This window comes from Equus asinus, chromosome 2 (assembly GCF_041296235.1).
Source record: "Equus asinus isolate D_3611 breed Donkey chromosome 2, EquAss-T2T_v2, whole genome shotgun sequence".
Lineage (NCBI taxonomy): Eukaryota > Metazoa > Chordata > Mammalia > Perissodactyla > Equidae > Equus > Equus asinus.
The window spans coordinates 50,369,803-50,389,003 of NC_091791.1; the positions used below are offsets into that span (position 1 = coordinate 50,369,803).

General features: G+C 38.0%; 1 protein-coding gene across 26 annotated transcripts in view; it reads right to left on the minus strand.

Moving 5' to 3' along the window:
- The window catches only part of ANK3 (ankyrin 3), a 624,902-nt gene that overhangs the window by 118,069 nt on the left and 487,632 nt on the right, over nucleotides 1-19,201 (minus strand). For 23 of the 26 annotated variants that reach the window (XM_070488170.1, XM_070488208.1, XM_070488264.1 and 20 more), the window contains exons 18-23: nucleotides 14,059-14,157; nucleotides 6,594-6,692; nucleotides 6,406-6,504; nucleotides 5,774-5,869; nucleotides 1,047-1,119; nucleotides 820-882 (exon numbers count right to left, since the gene is read on the minus strand). In XM_070488170.1, the coding sequence (XP_070344271.1) occupies nucleotides 820-882; nucleotides 1,047-1,119; nucleotides 5,774-5,869; nucleotides 6,406-6,504; nucleotides 6,594-6,692; nucleotides 14,059-14,157 (529 nt within the window). The remainder of the gene's footprint in view (nucleotides 1-819; nucleotides 883-1,046; nucleotides 1,120-5,773; nucleotides 5,870-6,405; nucleotides 6,505-6,593; nucleotides 6,693-14,058; nucleotides 14,158-19,201) is intronic. The other 3 variants (XM_070488203.1, XM_070488200.1, XM_070488186.1) reach the window with 1 other exon arrangement.

The following is a 19,201-nucleotide window of genomic DNA, read 5'->3' on the forward strand; positions in this document are numbered from 1 at the left end:
GCAAACAGAGGGAGCAATACGATAGAGTAGTTTTGGAGAGTCAAATAATGCAACAAAGAAAAATAAATATAAATTCTGTGAGTAAACATTTCATTATTTGAACAAATCTCCAAAAATTGCCATCTTCATAATATTCATTCATTGTAAAAATGCTAGTTGTCCAATGAAACTTTTAAAGATGTCACTGATTAATATCTCTTTATATCAAGACCTGGTCACATGTCTTGATTTTAAGTAAGGCAGAAAACGAAGTTTCTTTTAAGAACATGAAGTATAGCTACAATCATTTATATTTTGATCTCTTTCATGAAATCAATATTAAAAATTTATATTTTGAAAGAGTTTTGTTCAGGCTGAGTTTTCTTATTAGTTCAAGATCAAAAGCTGCTTTTGCTGCAAAGCTTAGAGTAAATCTTAGAATGGACATTTAATCCCCTACCTATAAGGATAAGGATACCTTCTCTTACATAAAAAATATTTTAGCTATATACCTTAATCAGTTTTCCCTTTCTAGATTTTCAGATGTAAACAATAAAAACATCAATTTTCTGCTTAATAGAAACAAATAGAAAGTAATCCAGATAATTAGTGACACTTGTATTTTCAAATGGGGAAAATGGGTTCAAGGAGAGGTGATTCAAAGAGACTAAAAGAAGACAATCAGTAATACCACATACGCGCTGTTTCAATGGTACATAAATTAGTAATCTCAAGATAAAATGAAAAGTTAGTAACTCAAGGAAGTGTTACATTTCAAAGATAAGAAATGGAAGATAAAGCTGGTAGTTAAGTTTCATCACAATAAATATTTGCAAATACCTTCTTCAACATCTGAGATATATTCACCATCACTGAGCATTTCAGGGGCGTTGGCTTTACGAACTGCATGATTTAAGTGAACAGTATAAGTGGGTGAAAAATGCATACTCTTGATACTACAACAAAACATTTTAATGTTTTTAAAAATATTTTTACAATGAACTTTCTTCAGGAAACAATTCCACAGTCCTTCTTACTAATTATGAACTCAAAGGACATTTTCATACCTTCGTCATCGGACATGTCAAGAACTTCATTCATCGTTTCTGGAACATTCATTTTGTGCTTCTCTGTGATAGTCTAATAACAAAAAAAAGCAGTCACTTTAGTGTGAGCAGACTGCACATTTTAATGAGACTATTCATTTCTTCCTAAATTAACCATTTGGTTTATTGTGGGACTTATGCATTGAATATCTTGATACCCCCACGTATAAAACGACATCAAAATTGTCCGTTAGTAGTGTTAAGGTCCTCACCATAGACACAGCAGAGAAAGACTACAAGGTGAAACAACTCTAGTGGCAAAGCACACTAGCTTAAAACATTTAGGTCCCTAATAAGGCTTTTCAAAGGGAAAGAGAAGAGAGATATTGCCTGTCCTACTCCATTGCGATACTTTTTCATGGTCTGATGAACCTGCCTCCTCATTCCACTAAGGGCCTTAGCTGAAGATAAGCCAAAAGAATGGCAAGCCATAGGTCTTTATTACTTGCGCCAAGCCAGCCACTTCTCCTCCTATGTGTACATTTGAATTTCTAGAATAAATCAAAATATTAAAATTGCCTAAATTATATAAATTTTACAATTCTGTGTATGAAAACATGTTTTAGAGGTATTACATTCACAAGATCATTTTAATCTCCACAAAATCTTAACGAATAGTATATTATAAAGAGCTTACTGAATCTTTTACTTGCTCTGATAACTTTTTACCTCTATAGATTATATTGATCCAAAAGACACTGACAGCATACTTGCTAGAAAATCTTAATGACAATGTTTTAGTTTCAAAATGAGTCTTTTAATTCTGAGCATATGAAAGACTAACGGTACAAGAGAGGATACACATTTAAATAAGGCAACTGAAAAAAAGCTAGGCTTAAAACTAAGAAAGTGTACAAATTCATTGTTTCTTAGGGACAATACTTAGTAAACGTGATTTACCCTCCCTGTCCTCAGTTATCATGTTAAAATAAAGCATTGTTTGGCGCCTCTTCCGGTATGTAATACTGCAAGTGAACAGTTTTTAAAAATAAACTTTTTAATTTTAGAACAGTTTTAGATTTATACAAAAATTGTGAAGATAGTACAGAGTTCACTGTTTCCCCTATTTTTTTTTTTTTACTATATTTTCTTTTTTTAAATTGGGATATAGTTGAAATATAACATTAGCTTCAGGTGTACAACATAATGATTCAATATTTTTATATATTGCAAAATGATCACCACAATAAGTCTGGTGACCATCCATCACCACACAGTTACAAATTTTTTTTTCTTGTGATGACAACTTTTAAGATCTATTCTCTTGGCAACTTTCACATATACAATATAGTCACTATACTGTCCATTACAGTATTTATTTTATAAGTGGAAGTTTGTACCTTTTGACCACCTTCACCCATTTTGTCCACCCCTCACCCCCCACCTCCGGCGACCACTAATCTGTTCTCCATATCTATGAGTTCAGAGTTTTTTGTGGGTTTTTTTGTTTTGTTCTGTTTTTTAAATTCCACATGTCAGTGAGATGATGCGGTATTTGTCTTCCTTTGGCTTATTTCACTTAGCAGAATGCCTTCAAGGTCCATCTGTGTTGTAGCAAGCATTTCCCCTATTTTTAACGTCTTATGTTAGTATGGTACATTTGTCACAATTAGTGAACCAATATTGATATATTATTATTAATTAAAGTCTGTATTTTATTCTGAGTTCCTTAGTTTTTACGAAATGTCCATTTTCTGTTCCAGGATCCCATCTAGGATATCATATTATCTTTAGCTGTCATGCCTCCTTAGGCTCCTCTGGCTGTGACAGTTTCTCAGGCCTTCCTTGTTTTTAACGTCCTTGACAGTTTTGAGGTGAACTGGTCAGTTATTTTGTAGACTGTTCCTCAACTGGGATTTGTCTCCTGTTTTTTTCCTGATTAGATTGTGGTTATATGCTTTGGGGAGGAAGACTGCAGAGGTAAAGTGCTATTTTTCATCCCATCATATCAAGGGTACATACCATCAACATGATTTGCCACTGTTGATGTTGACCTTGGTCACCTGTCTGACACAGTGTTTGTCAGGTTTCTCCACTGTAAAGTTACTCTATTCCACCTCTTTCCACACTGTTTTCTTTGGAAGGAAGTCACTATGCTCAACCCACATTTCAGCAAAGGGGAAGTATATCCCACCTCCTTAAAGGTGAAGTATTTTCATAAATTATTTGGAATGATTTTGCCTGAGAAATTTGTCTCTTCTTATTTAATCATTTATTTGTATCAGTATAGACTCATGGATATCTTCTACTTTGCGCTATACTCCAATACTATTTTATTTATTTTTGCTCAAATTGTTCCAGTTTTGGCCAGCGGGAACTCTTTCAGTTGATTCCTGTGTCCCTTTGACATATCCCCATCATTTTGTGCATGTGTTTGTTTATTTACTTATTTCTGGGGGGAGGATTGCTTACTTTTTGGCATTACAAGATGTTCCAGGCTGATCTTGTATATTTCCTGCCTCAGTTCTAGATTCAGCCATTTCTTCAAGGAGCTCTGACCTTTACTAGAGAATGGTATTGGAAACCAATAACTGAGTGCTAGATGTGCTCTGCTCACTGCTATTAGGGGAACTGAATATTTTAATCAGTAAAATTTAAACAGCTTAATTCATATCTTTTGAATATCAGCTTCTAGCCACTCCGTTTCCTATGTTGCCGTGATTGTAATGTCACTAACTAAAGCATCTTTCTCAGAATTGCCACATCATACATTGTACTCATATGGAAGATGCAGTCTTCTTTTTAAGGTTTTTGAAAAACTGAAGTCTGATTATGGAGACAATGGCTGCTGGGGCTCCAGTAACTGGCTGTGCAAAGATCCACTTGTGGTGAAGGCTGCACTGTGTTCAGTGAGCTTAAGATCATAGACTGCACCCTGAATTGTATCAGTCCTGGTCTAAGCTAGACTACATGGAATGTCGGAAGCAGGGCTGACAAGGTGGTGTCTCAGCTTGAAATTAAGTCTCAAATACCACAATGCTGGAGTAAGTCTTAAAGACTATGATGGATGTGTTTCTAGTCAATGTGAGCATCTCGCTCTGTGGAAGCCTCATTTACTTCATTAGGCAAACTGGACCTTTCCTGTTAGCCTGGGTCCTGTCTTCTCTCTCTTGCCAAAAGTCACCAACCAAGTCGGCTGATGACATTGAGAGTGAAATGGCGTGGCTCGCATTTATGTTCTGTCTTTCACTAGGAACTGGGGCCTCGAAAACCTTCACTTTGAGTTAATTTCCTGAGGCTGTAACTTTACTTTCTCTGTCTGTACTTTTATTTTCTCCTAAAGCTTTTTTGATATGAATAAACATTTTGAACTTTCCTAATGGGTGAGAAATTCATTTACATTCAATCAAATAAGATTTGTATTTTGAATCATTATACAAGTTTCAATTCTCTAACACTGAAACAGCAGTGTATATCTTTACTGCAGTGGCTTCAAATCTTTTCTAGCATTGTGACGCTTGGCCATTGTTTAACATCTTGTCCTCCCCCCCTCCTTCCCCACTCCAGAGAGAGCTACATGGAATATCTATAAAATTAACATTAATAAACATTATTTGTTCAAACTCTTTTCTTGAGAATTTAATAATAAAGTTTAAGATAATGAAATACTCAAGGTATATGAAAGCACTATGTGGGGATTTGTCTCTTACACAAACTATACTTTGAGGTTAGAAATGTGCTCAGGTTGATAGCCACTGCACAGTCCATTAAAGCTAATGTTGTCTCTTTTATGCATTACGAAACTTTTCTCTTGTGATCCGCAGGCTTTGTTTGAAAGCCTGCAGGTAGCTACAGAGCCCCTCAACCCATGTTCTTTATATGAAGCACTGTGTATACAAACTGTTTGCAGATGCTAACTACGGCTTCCTTCATGTTGGAAGGTGGTGGGTAACAAAAAGAGGCAGAGCTGATAATTCCAAATGTTCTAGAGCCCTAAATTTACATTGTACCGAGTCAATCTTAGGCCTGTGTGTTGAATCATGGAGTCAGGAATAACTCAAATAAGCCTGTGATATGGTGCAATAGCTGCTCTTGATTCCAAAATTACCAAATCCTGAAGTGGTTCAACGGCGCCAGATTGGGTTGAAATGAAATGATGTGTCCTAGAGGCTGCAGCTTGTAAAAACGTATCCGATGCAATAAGACCTCCTGGTAAAGATTTACTTTAAATTTTAATAAAACATCCTATTGTTTTTCCTATGAAAACTCCAATTGGTGAATGGAAGAGGACTGAGAGTGGTGGTAAAATCAATTTTGATCCTATCTCTAATGTTTTATTTTTATAACAATGTAAGTTGTTTTTTATAATAATACCAATGTATCCATCATCATTTGTGAGTTAAAACATTTTAAAGAACTAACTGAGACTTTTCAACTTTCTTACATTGCCAAAGAAGGATGTTAAAACATTTCTGCCTTCATTTCATTAAAAATAATTTATATTAAAACAAATAAATAAATACAGTTAGCTTTACATAGAACTAAAGGAATTTTTCATGTTTTGAATTTTTCTTAAAATCAGAAATGAGTTTGATATGCTGACTGCCAACAATGAAGTGACAGCATTTGGAAACATGGCACTTAGTCTATGAATGGAGGAAAGAAGGTTCATCTCTGAAAAACTCTAGAAAATTCTACTGTCTGTGAACTGGCGCTTAGGGCAGTGGGGTCCAGCATCCATTACTTACAGTCGTGGTCACTGTCTCTTCAGTCACCACCTTCAGGGTGTCGACCACTGAGATGTAGCCAAGCCGCCGGGCAATGGCCAGGGCAGTGTTCCCATTCTGGCAGAAGGGAAACGTGAACAAAGAATTAAGAAGTCATTCCACATGTCTCCGAGCCTGTGTGTTTCCACACATTTCGTCTATACAAAAGGTAAGGCCTGTGTCTCATCAGTCCCATCCCATTGTCATACATGATATGCTGTTTCATGAGAGTCATGCCTTACACAAAACCCACCTAACCTGTTCGCACTCAGCCCACAGAGTCTGCACTGCTACACACGGAATCCAAGAGGCTTTTTAATGTTCTAAGCAATCAAGGAAACAAACTTGTAGTTCTAGTTATATATATAGATACTTCCTACCCGGTGGCAAAGGATTAGTAACTTTTAAGTGTGAAACACTAATCACATTTCTCCCTCTCTGGACAGCTCACAACAATATAGTTATTGTCCTTTTCCTTCATTGTATGGAATGCTCTGCTTATGCCTACTAATGAAAGTAAAAGAGGAACACTGATGCACAACAAAAAATGTAAGAAGACACCAGCACCCAGGCCCATCCCCTCCCTCTTCCCTTAGCTGGCCCTTCGCCCTTACCACAGTGAGCTCATTGGGGGAGGCATTGTTCTGAAGCAAGACATTGATTATATGCGTATGTCCCTGCTGGGCTGCTTGATGTAACGGTGTATACCCATTCTGTAGAAGGAAGATGGAAGAAATGACTCTTGCCTTCCTTGGACACAACATCAACGATTTTGGTGGATACAAAGGAGAAAGGAGTTTACCTTTGTTTTGGCGTTAACTTTTGCAGAATGCTGGAGCAGGAAATTAACAATCTTGATGTTTCCATAGTGGCAGCCCACATGTAGTGGTGTGTATCCCATCTGTAATTATATTTTTTTAAAAAGGAAACATCATGAGTATACTTTTAGTAAGAGCTATCCTGAATAGAAGCAAAATTGTTATTTAACCTTTCTTTTTGAGCTTGGCAAAAATAGCTTTTTTCCCTGTATCAAAAAAACAAGCCCTGATAATCCTCAGGCTAGTCGTAGGTATATATAACAACACCATATCACATGTAAACAGTTATTTAACTTCCCAAAGCGCTCTCTCTTGCATCACCTCATTTTATTTTCATAACAGCTTTGCATCAGCTCCTTTTATTCTCATAACAACTTTTAAAGATAGGAAGGAAAGATGGAGCAATCGACAGCCTAGACAGACTGATTCAGTGGCTTCTTGTTCAGGATTAGAGGAGTGTTCTGTGGATAGACTTGTCCTGGAACTTACTGAACACCTCACTCTCCAAAAACTCTTTAAAATAGAGGTTAAAAAACATGAAGTGGCTAAATGATAACGCAAGGCAGTCGATGATTATCAGATTGCATGACAGAGATCGGAAGCACAGAAACACTAAAGCAGAAGAGGCTGGTGTGAGTTCAGGAGGTCTGAGCAGTATGAACCTCATCTAGGTACACATGCTATAGTTAGACTCCTTCCTATGTAACTAGAGTCCCACAGTCTGCATACCACTGATTGAGACAAAGCAATGGATTGGTCTTCAAATTAATATCCACTGATCCCTGAGGGGCTATAAGTTCTATCTATTATAAAGCATATATATCGTGTGTGTGTGTGTATTTCAGATAAGTATTTTTAAAAATAAGGATATTCTAGATACTTCAGGTCCCTGTTCAATCTCTATTTATGATGACACTGGCAGCACCAGATCACAGAAAGGGAGAGCACTGACTTTTTAGAACATTTCTAAATGGGCATGGGGGTGCCGGTGTCCATGTTTTCAAGGGTCTGTATCTCATATCTCATGGCACTAATGTGTCTGTATGGTGACTCTGTGCTATAGACTGAATGTCCCTGTTTCTCCAAAGTTTGTAGATGGGGCCTTTGGGAGGTAATTAGGTCATGAGGGTGGCGCCATGATGAATGGGACCAGTGCCCTTATGAGAAGAGACAGGAGAGAGCTTGCCTCTTCTCTCTGTTCTCTGCCATGTGAGGATACAAAGAGAAGACGGCCATCTGCAAACAGGGAAGAGGGCCCTCACCAGACAGCAGACCTGCGAGCACCTTGATCTTGGACTTCTCAACCTCAAGAACTGTGAGAAATAAAGGTGTGTCTAGTCTATGGTATTCTTGTTACAGCAGCCTTCCCCAAAATATATACTCCTGTAAATGGGTTTTTTGGAATTTGAAAAGGGGATGCCTAGACCACAGCCGATTGTGCAAGGTGAAGACACTTCACCAAAGATGTGCTGCCCTAAAGAGCTGACTCTGGTCAAGATCTGTTCCACAGACTGAATTGTCAGTGCCCCCATGCTGAGCAGACTCCTGCTGAGAAGCTCATCATAACCACATGTATATGAGCCTGACTCACAACCCCTAAAGCCACTTCATGCACAGTGAAGGATATGCCTTTATATGACCAGAATCTACTTGCCTGCTTTGCAGGTTCTTTCTTGGTGCTGAGGAACTCAGGATACTGCATTAGGGATCAGAAGGCTGCTTAGTGAGGGAGGCATGGAAATAGTTTTCGCCAATCAGTTCTCAGTACAATTAGCTTAACTGATTGAAATAACATTATTCTCCAAATTAGTGGTAGAGGATTGATCTCAAATAAAAAAATATAGAAAATATTTTAAAAATCTAAATGTTAAGGAACCCTTGAAGTTTTTAGTGAACTTGCCTAAGCAATGTTGTGATAGTTTCCAATGGCTGTTGTGCTAAATGTATTAATTAGATTTTCTTAGGTATTAAATCATTTAAAGTATTCAATGTATAGATTCTACTCATCCTCACAGTTTCCCATCTCACTCCTAGTAAAACCCTAAGTCATTATAATGGACTATTAGGACCAATACGATCTGGTGCCCCTGCTCCCACCTACCCCCAGCTCCCACCCATTAAGTCTCTGAGCTCATCTCTTACTAGTCTCTCCCTTGTTTGCTGTGCTGTAGGACACTGGTCTTCTTACAGTTCCAAAAATACTAAAGTTCTTTTTTTTTGATTAAAAATACATGTGCATGACCAAGAAGCTTCAATTTGCATTCAGGAAAACCAAATTGGGACTGCTCCATTCATTGAGGGTCACAAAATTCATTGAGGGTCACAAAAAATGGCAACTTGGGCAAGTGAGTTGAGAGATGTGATTTGAGAAATTCCTTCCAACTGGCAGCAATAAATTTGGGGAAGACCAACTATTCCTTCTTGAATATCTAAGAAACAGTCATAGTTCAGATCACTGAGCAGTCTTTGCCTCTTTTTTCACTGTTGTCTATATACCATCATTAAAAGCTGAAGTTCAGTCTTCTCCTCCCTCAGGCCACACTGAAAGGTTGTATTTGCATAGGAAGAGCAAACAGGCGCAGATGGAATATTCTGGCTGGTGTTTCTGATCTGTGGCGCCCGAGCATGATATCTTATTGAGCATTAGTTGGGTGCCTCCCCACATAACATGGTTTGAGAGGGAGGGAGTAAGAAATCCACACTTAGTTCCCCCCACCCTGCCCCCTAAAATCTGCGGCTCTCTAGGAGTCTGTCCTTGGCCATCCCTGCACTTGGCATCGTCTTCTTCAGTGAACACACCCACTCAACTACAATTACTCCCTGATTTTGTTTATTTCAGTTAAAACATCTTTTTTTTCAATTTTTATGTGTTGATGCTATTGTTTTAAGGAACATCTCTCCATTGTCACATGTTACATTAAATATTACTTGATAATATGGCAGGTAAAGATCCATGGAAGGCTGTAAGATATTTTTATAAATAGCTTTTTCATAATTTTAGTTCAGTATAATGAACTGAGATTGAAAAAGTGCAGGAATTTTTCCTTTAGAAAGCAAACTCTCTGAAGATAAACTCTCAGTATCATTTCTTGAAGGTAGTACAGTTGAAAGTCTCAACACACTAAAAAGGAGAAAAAAGTCGAAAATTTTATCCTATGGTTTTCTACTTTATTGTTCACCTCAAAAATGAGTGTGGGAATAAACAAACAAACAAAAAATCTCTCAGGTATTAGAGAAAAGTCAAAGATTATGAAAGAGTCTTTTCATAAGAATGGCAAAAACTGCCATCTCTATCCCCAGCCCAGCCTATCCCACTTCTGATACCCCTTGTAGCATCTTTAACCTTTTCTCTTTCTATTGGCATCTTCCTCTCAGCCTACAAACATTCACGTTTCCATTCTTGGAAACAAAAAGCACCCCTTTCAAATATTTCTCTCCCTTCTAGGTCCATATGCTCCTAGAGCTTCTTGAAAAAAAGTCCTCTTCACTCACCGTTTCCTCCCATTCTCCCCACATCTCACCATCTCCATTACTCCAGAGAAACTGCTTTCTAAGAACCCAACTGCCGATCCAGTGCATGTGTCTGAGTGTGTCTTTACCTGACACACCTTCCTTGACAGTCTTCCGTAACTTGGAGTCCATGTCATATTCTTTCCTGATTTCCCTCCTTTCCTCTGTCAGGCCTTCTTCCACCTCCTCCAACTACCTTAAACTATCATTAATCCCAGGGGCTTTGTCTGTGATTTCCTCTACACTGTTCTTCAATTTATCACATCCACATTCACAACTTCAACTAATACATTTATTCTGACCACCCAAATCTGGATCTTTAGTCCAGACTTCCCTCCTATAACCCAGAACAAAACTTTAGTCATTTGCTGGATTTTTCTATCTGGGAGGCCTCTAGGTAATCTAAACTTCAACACCTAATGCACAGCACTCATTGTCCCCTTTCCCCAGCCAGCTGCTTCTCCTTTATGTCCTGTCTCATTGAACGGTACTTATGATCACCCAGTTACAGAAATCACTTCCTTAGATTCATCCTGAATTTCTCACTTTCCCTCAGTCCCTGTATACACAGGGTCTTCAAGTCTTATTGTTTGTACTTCTTTAAGTATTGCTTAAATTTCTCTCTTGTTTGTCAGCTTTCCATCTGTCAGTCTGTTCTTTATTCTTCATCTAGACCTCAGCAACAGCCTTCGAACTGCCCCTGCTCCATGCTCTTTTACCAACTCATTTACCAATGCATTCTTTGCATTCTCTCCCAGGATCTTTCTAAACCAGATGTCTGATCTTATCACTCTTCTGTTTAAAACTTTCCAAGGCTTCCCAGTGCAAATAGGATAAAAAGCTAAACTTGCTTAGCCTGGCACATTAAGGCCCTCTGAGATCTTAATTTCCAGCAGTATTTTGGGATACGCCCCCAATTTTTTCTAATGTTCCTATGATAATGAACGAGTGATAGTTTCCTTCTACACTCCCCAACTTTGTAAAAAATTCAGTTAATACCAGTAGCTCTAAAATTATTTAATTATATATGGGGTCAAAATCAGACTTTGTACTAATTAGCTATGTGACCTTACACAAGTAACTGCTTATCTGTGACTCAGTTTCCTCATCTGTAAAATAAAGATACTAATTTTACCAACCTCATAGGGTATTTGCAAGGATTAAGCAAATTAGTAACGGTAAAGTGCTTAGAACAATATCAGATATAGAGAAAAGGTAATAAATTTTGCTATTTTTATTGTCATTGTTATTATCATCTGTGTCTCTTTATTTAGAAAGAGGACAAAGAATATATCACCCAGGTAAGAATTTGGCAACTCACAGGAGCTCTAGAAATGAACAGGAAATGAGTAAGTATCAAATAAAAACTTTTCATGATTTTACACACATTTAAATAAATCTAATTTAACGATTAACCCACTAATCAGTACTGCTGAGAATCAGTTCTTCAGTATGTTTCAGGATGGTCTAAATAAAATGCTCCCAGAGATTATCCTTTTAAAATGCAAAAGGCACGGCTTCATTTCAGCTGAACAACATGGGCTATTAGATCCTGTGGCCAGCAGCACAATTTAGTCTGAACTGATCTGGTGAACTTCAAATACAAAGTGAGGAGGAGGTGCAGAGGGGTGGAAAGCCAGTGGGAAGCCTGCAAAAGCCATTTCAGGATTTTCTAGTGTTTTCCCTACAGGAGAAAAGAGCTCTTGATGTTGTCATTACTACAATTTTTTAACTTAAGCTAATGAGTCGAATGGTACCATACATTCCACCAGTGGGCTGCCTGGGGATGTCCTCTTTACTAGTAAGAATTTGGAGGTTCATGGGATATAACAAACTCTTGTTCACAAGGTTAAGGAGCAAGTCCAAGCAACCCATCTCATCTCTCTCTGCTCTATTCAAGTATGGGATGATCACAGCCTCACTTACTTTTGGTGCTGTGATCTTTGCTGAGAAGAAAAGGGAAGGGAAAAAATTTTTTAAGAGACAGAGAGATGCTTTCCAAAGTGCACCACTTGAAAAGAGCAGGAAAAGGTACATGCTTCAAAAATATAATACCAAGTACAAAAATGATTACTGACTGTGACCTGAGTTGGGCTGGGTTAGGAGGAAACCCTGGTAGAGACCTGAGACTCTTAAACTGAGGGGCCATGTGTGCAAATTGGGAGCAGAAGGTTTATAGCACCATTTCCTCTCCTCCCAACCTGCCCTTGGGAATCACTGCCATACTTCCTGACTGAATGCCGCTGTGTGCCTTGGACATGCTGGGGCAAAAAATTTTGAGAAACTTAACCCTGTCCATGCCTTCTAAAATTTTTAATCTATAAAGAAAGAGGTAACCAAAAAAAGTGTTTAACTCTGTGTGTGTGTGTATGTGTGTGTGTGTGTAAATGAAATTGACATGGGGTGAATATATTTACCATGAAGTTGCAAATTTCTAAAGTAGAGATTTCTTCGTTGATGAAAATATTCAAGCGAAATAAAGAATATAAGCTAAATACAGTCTGATTTTTTTTTCAGAATTAAAAATGCTTTGATATTCAAAATAAAAAGTAACAAGAAACCCTTCAGCCACTACTGTTGCCTTTATTGGTTTCTCTGTTACATACTCAGCTACCTAGGAAGGCATTCAAGGCTAAGGACAATGAGATTTTTTAGAACGAAAAGTTTTGGAGGGAAACTGAGTGAAAGGAGAGCTGGGTAACCAGGCCATCAAATGAAGCCACAAAGACTTCCAGGGCATAAGGCATTTCAGAAAGGGGAGTGGAGGAGAGTTAGTCTTTGCTACAGTTCTACCTAGGGCCATCCCAGCCAGGGAGCATCATATCTGCTTTACTATTTTAACAGAGTTTAAAAAGCATCAAGGATCTTGCCTGGTGAGGTGTCTTTTGGGCAGCCTCTTTCTAATAGAGCACAGTATAGGTGGGGCAGCCACAGCCATAGAGAGCAGAACAATGTCCAAAGGGTGAGGTCTACACAGGGCTGCTCCCTCTGTGCTTGTCAGGTAAATCCAGTCTGATTTTGAGGTCTGCAGTCCCTTTTCACCTGGCTAATTCCAGGGCAATCTTCTATATTATTAATATCTTCAAGATCGGTCCATACGCCTCAGAATCTATCTATATTATACACAAAAATGTTTGTATTCACAATACTTAATAAACATTCATTTTTGTGTCAAAAATGTGACACGTAGAAAGAAAGAAAAGTCATATTTTAGAGTAGAGAAAACAAGTTTGATATGAAGAGGTAAGAAAACTGAGCATCAAAAGAAAATGTTCAGAGAAATGAGAATATGAAGTCATATCTTTGATGATGACACAAAACATCCATTTTTCTTATCTGAGTTTATAATTGTGGCATTACATGAGATTAATCAGCAATTTTTTTTCTTTTTGAAAAGACAGCTATATTTTGGCTCAGACAGAGAGAGAGAAGGGGGGAGAGAGAGAGAGAGAGAGAGAGAGAGAGAGAGAGAGAGAGAGATCCTAATAACCACACACACCATAAGGAATTTAGCAAGTGGATAATAATTAAATAAAACATAATTTAATCCTTTTTCATAGACCATGCCTGAACAAAGTTAGAGGTCACAAATTACTGATAAATTTTTCTATATGCATATTTTTAGTCAGTCACAAAAACTAAGAAAGGTATCAGCTTCACACTCTGCCCCTGAAGGACGGATCCGTTGTAACAAGATCAAGAGTGTGAACACAGGAGAATAGTGATGCGCAGCTAGGATAAAGTACCCAGGTCATCAAAGATAAAAGCATCTGGGGCACCACAACCAGAGACTTTGGTGTCCCTTGCCTAGATACACATTTGAAATACTGTGTATAAAAGATATGATGGAAGATTTGTTCTTTTCCCTATAAAATTATACTTGCTTCCACACAGAAGTCAAAAAATGACAGTTGGTGTGGGCACATTCTTTTTGTATACCTTTGTCTGGGCGTCCACATGAGCCCCTTGGTTTACAAGGACTTCGGCCACATTCACTCTGTCTTCTTGAGCAGCCAAATGGAGTGGGGTCAGGCCACTCTGCAAAAGAGACAAAGTACAGTCATCTTCGAGGAAGGAATGTAATACACACAGGCATGTTTGCGAAATAATTTACGAATTCTAGGAGAGTAAGCCTAGAATTTCTATGTTAAAAAAATCTATAAAATAAGTTTATGTATTAACACTGTAGCAACATTGCTATCTGTAGGCTTAATGAAAAACTTAAAACATACTCAAAAGTGGAGGGAATAGACTTCACCTTGTGTATTCATCACAGACTCACAATTATCAAGGTTTTCCTACATTTGCTGCATCCAGCCCTGCTTCCAGTTCGTTCTTTTCTTTGTGAAAGCATTTTAAAGCAAATCTCAGATATTATACCATTTTTCCCTTACATACTTCAGTGTTCATTTTTTTTTTAAACTAGCTCTTTCTTTTTAAAAAAATTTTTCCTTCTTCTTCCCAAAGCCCCCCGGTACATAGTTGTATATTTTTAGTTGTGGGTCCTTCTAGTTGTGGTATGTGGGATGCTGCCTCAGCATGGCTTGATGAGTGTTGCTAGGTCCACGCCCAGGATCTGAACTGGCAAAACCCTGGGCCGCTGAAGCAGAGCGCGTGAAATTAACCACTTGGCCATGGGGCTGGCCCCTCAGTGTTCATTTTTAAAAAATAGACTTTTTTTAAAACAAGATTATTCAGGAGTTTTAATACATCATTAACGGCACTGGCTTTAGCAAAAATTATTAGAATAAAAATCGTTTAGAAATTTAATATTGACATATAATGATAATATTTTCTCCATTAAGGGGCCAGCCCTGTGGCCTAGTGGTTAAGTTTGGTGTGCTCTACTTTGGTGGCCCGGGTTCGTGGGTACAGATGTTGGGTGTGGACCTACACCACTCATCAGCCATGCTGTGGTGGTGATGCACATATAACATAGACAAAGACTGGCACAGATGTTGGCTCAGGGCTAATCTTCCTCAGCAAAAAAAAAAAAAAAAAAAAAAAAAAAATTCCCCATTAAATACTAATACCCAAGGCTGACAAATATTTTCTGTATGTTGTTTCTGGGTAGGAAAGATGGCCTGTGAAATATAATATGAGTGCTATATAATGAGAATTTCCAGGTCATTTCGATGGTGTATGGGTTTAATGAGACTGAATATTTGAAACTGACTCTACCACAGAACATGCAGACTACATGGTTGGTTTTTTTTGGTTTTTTTTAAAGATTTTATTTTTTCCTTTTTCTCCCTAAAGCCCCCCGGTACATAGTTGTATATTTTTCGTTGTGGGTCCTTCTAGTTGTGGCATGTGGGATGCTGCCTCAGCGTGGTTTGATGAGCAGTGTGAGCAGTGCCATGTCCGCGCCCAGGATTCGAAACAACAAAACAGTGGGCCGCCTACAGCAGAGCGTGCGCGAACTTAACCACTTGGCCACGGGGCCAGCCCCACACATGGTTGTGTTAATGGCCAAGAAAAACTCACTGAGACTGTACTCTGGTTTAAAAATCCTCTGTAGTTGCTAAAGTATTTTTTCATAAATAATATTTAAGAGAAAATAAGTTGGTGTAAGTGCTTCCAGATTCTTTTGTTTCACCCATTATGAGCATAGACATTAGTATCTTGAGTCCTGGGGGCTTTCTTTCTCCTCCTCTACCACCTGTGCAATGAGAACCCCAGCCTGTCCTATCTGTCAGAGGAAAGGAGTAAATCAAAAGAGCATCAGAAAGGATACAGAGCCTTCTAGATGCTGAACATCACTTATTTAGGAGTTGCTATTCCGTCAAACAAATTATAGGACTCCAGAAGAGTCATTCACTCTTGACTTTTTAATAATGTTTACAGAATTTTGGAGGAAGCTCACTCAAACTGAATAAAGAGGAAATTTGAAAAAGAGGACTGATGTATTCACTTGAAATCCAAGAAAAATAAGCCAGGGCCAAAATTGGCACCACCCAAACACTGACATAATCATAGCACAATGTTCCACGCTCTACTTTGGAAGAAACAAATATTTTCAGCCATAACATTCTGTAAAAGTGTCACGGTCACCTATTCTAAGTTTGAGAGTTTTCAAAACTTTTAAAGATACTTTACTGAGCAGTTCTCAGCAAAGTTTGGGAAATGCCTTCTGGCACATGCCCTACTCTCTCAGGTACCCCGTCTCTGCTCACGCTGCCCCGTGAGTTAGCCACTCGATTTTTGGCACGGAGTCACTTCTACCTTTCCTGGGCTTCTCTCTCTCTCCTCGTCTCACAGAGGGCCTCATTGTTACATTCACGGGCACATCTTCTATGTGCTCACCTCTATTAAGAGCATCAAAATCCTGCATTTAAACTCAGTTTTCTTGTCTGTCTTCCTCAAACCGCTGTGAGCTTGTTGAGGCAAATATTTTCTCTTTAATCTTGATATAACCAGTGTCTATCACCTAGCATTTAATCCATCAACTGATTGATTAAATCAGAGGAAAAAGCAAACATCTTTAGGTAAAGTAGGATAAATAAAGAAAAATTTATTTTTATATTCATGATTTTGATTAAAAAGGTTAAAAAAAATAACATGATGGTTAAAACAGCACTGCTTGACTTCAGAAGCTATCAGTTCATCTTTTACGGGCTTTCAACACTTGCTCATTTCAAAAATGGCATTTCTTTGGAACAGAGAGAATACCACCAACACAATAGCAATAGCTCTGTCTAATATTCTATCTGGATAAAGAAATATACTTGTGGTCTGCAAAATCCAGATGGGGAAACAGGAACACCACAAGCAAAATCAAATCAAATCCAACAGAAGCATTTCAGCAGTAACTCATGGTCTCTTTTCCTTAAAACTACTGGGAATTGCTGGTGACTAGAAGGAAAGAAAGAAATGAAAGCAACAAAGTGTTCAGTTCAACAGAAAGTTTCACGAAAGCTAAATCTTTCTTTTAATATTGATTTTTTAGTGAGGAAATAGAGTCTAGGGTTAAATGGGGAGGTGGGAGAGAGGGACAGTAACTGAGGTTTCCAACTCCGGCAGCTCGGGAAAAACTGCCAGAGTTCCTTATCAAATAAGAAAGTTCTGCTGACTTTCTGTTTTCACATCAGGGCTTATTTAATACTTCATACGGAAAATGACAACTGAGACAGGAAGCAAAGATTGACGAGTGCCTTTGTATCAGACAGTTTCTAGGTACTGCAAAGTCCTTGGCAGTTCCTTTGGTGCCATGTGCCATGGAAGCAGCTGCTGTGCTTTTAAAAACTTCCTTGGTGGTGGCTCTGCTTATACACAGTTGATTCAGAAGGTGCCTGGAAATGTCCACGTTTGCTACGTATGTCTTTCAGCCTACAGAAGTCCTTTGCTAATGTCCAGTCGAACAAGCAAACACTGAGAAATTCTTTCTAAACTATTTTCAATCTAATAAAATTCTATGATTCTAAGGTGAATTCAAGGCTGGATATATATATATTGCCATCAGTTGACTGGAGTATTTTAAGGAAAAAAAAAGTCAGTCATACTGTACTTTGGTATCAAACCTACTGCAAATGTTCACCTGTTAACCGATTGTTAAGATCTATTTCGTCCAAGGAAGAGTTAATGAAATACAATATTCCAGTCTCATAAGAGAAAATATACTCTAATGGATGCCAGAATATGCTTCAATTTGAGAAGAAGGCCAAGTCCTCCACCTCATTAAGACAAGTTGAATTTTGCAGCAAAGGTTGGTCTACATACTAATATATAAACCTTAGAAATTCAAAAGCTCAAACAAATTCTGATTATAATGACTATTTGAAATTGCTTTGTGATGCTCATTAATGTGGAGACATGCATTCCTAAAAGAAATGTTTCAAAAGAAAAATGGGAGAAAATCAAATTGGTACACCAAGAAAAAATGAAAAATGTGCTTGCTCTGTAATGATCACAAAGGATTTTCAAGATACTAAAAGTGAAAAAAAGTTTCTCTGGTCTCTTATGCATGTCTTTTGGTCTACAGAATTTGTTCACTTATAACCTTGGGAATTCAGATTTGTGCAGAGTAAACTTTTCCCAAAATTATGAAAAGTCCAAAATTAGGAGAACTATGTTTTTTCTACTTAGAAGAAGGTGCCGAATATTATCTCAGTTAATCTTGATGACATCTCTGTGAAGTAAATATTGTTGTCGTCATTTACGAAAGGATGAAACTGAGGCTCAGAGAGGTCCCATAACTCGCCCAATCAAGTTACACATCAAGTAAGAGTCAGACTTAAGATTCACATCCAGGAGATTCAAGGCATCTGTGATTCCAAAACAGGCCATATACGTCAAAAATATTAAATTAGTTATTTGTCACCATAAAACTATTGCTATCTTGAAACTCTACTCCCATAGCTGAGCTATGGCTGAGACATGCCACAGCTGTGCCATCACCAACTGGTAGAGGAGAAGCTAAATGCTGGGGAGTTTGGATTATCAAGAATTTGAGGGCACTCTTGCAGGCTTTTGTGTTATCTGAAGTCTTAGAAACACCTGTTCTGTGTTTTGGGCAGATCTCAGACTTGGGTATTAATAAACAATTCAGCAAACCCAAATTCTCTGACATATGCAATGAGAGGCAGACACTTCATTAACATATCTCTGGTCAAATGTGGGCTGGACTTTCATTTTGCTTCACAAAACTCTTCACTATAATAATGAGGATGTCAAACAGGAACGCAGGGGAGTCTGAAGAATTTTAGGAACAGAGATTTTCCAAGTTCCTTGGAACTGCCAATTTACAACAAAGACTAACAACCTTGCCAATCTATTGAATAAAATAGCTGCTCCACATTTCTGTTATTAAAATGAACTCTCTGAAGGCAGCACTATTTCCAATTTCTCTTTGTAACCTAGGACTTCAAACTGGGACAGGCAAGGAGCAGGTGCCCAAAAAAATGTTTGTGGAATGAATCAACAGGCTATAATTTACAACTTATTTGCTGTGTTCTGGTGAGGGAACCACGTTGCTCTTTGAATTAATATTATAACAAAACCTCATGTTATTAGAAAAACTTTGTGGACTTCATTTTTATGGCTGTATTTTATTCAATTGTATGACTTTGCAATTATTGACCTA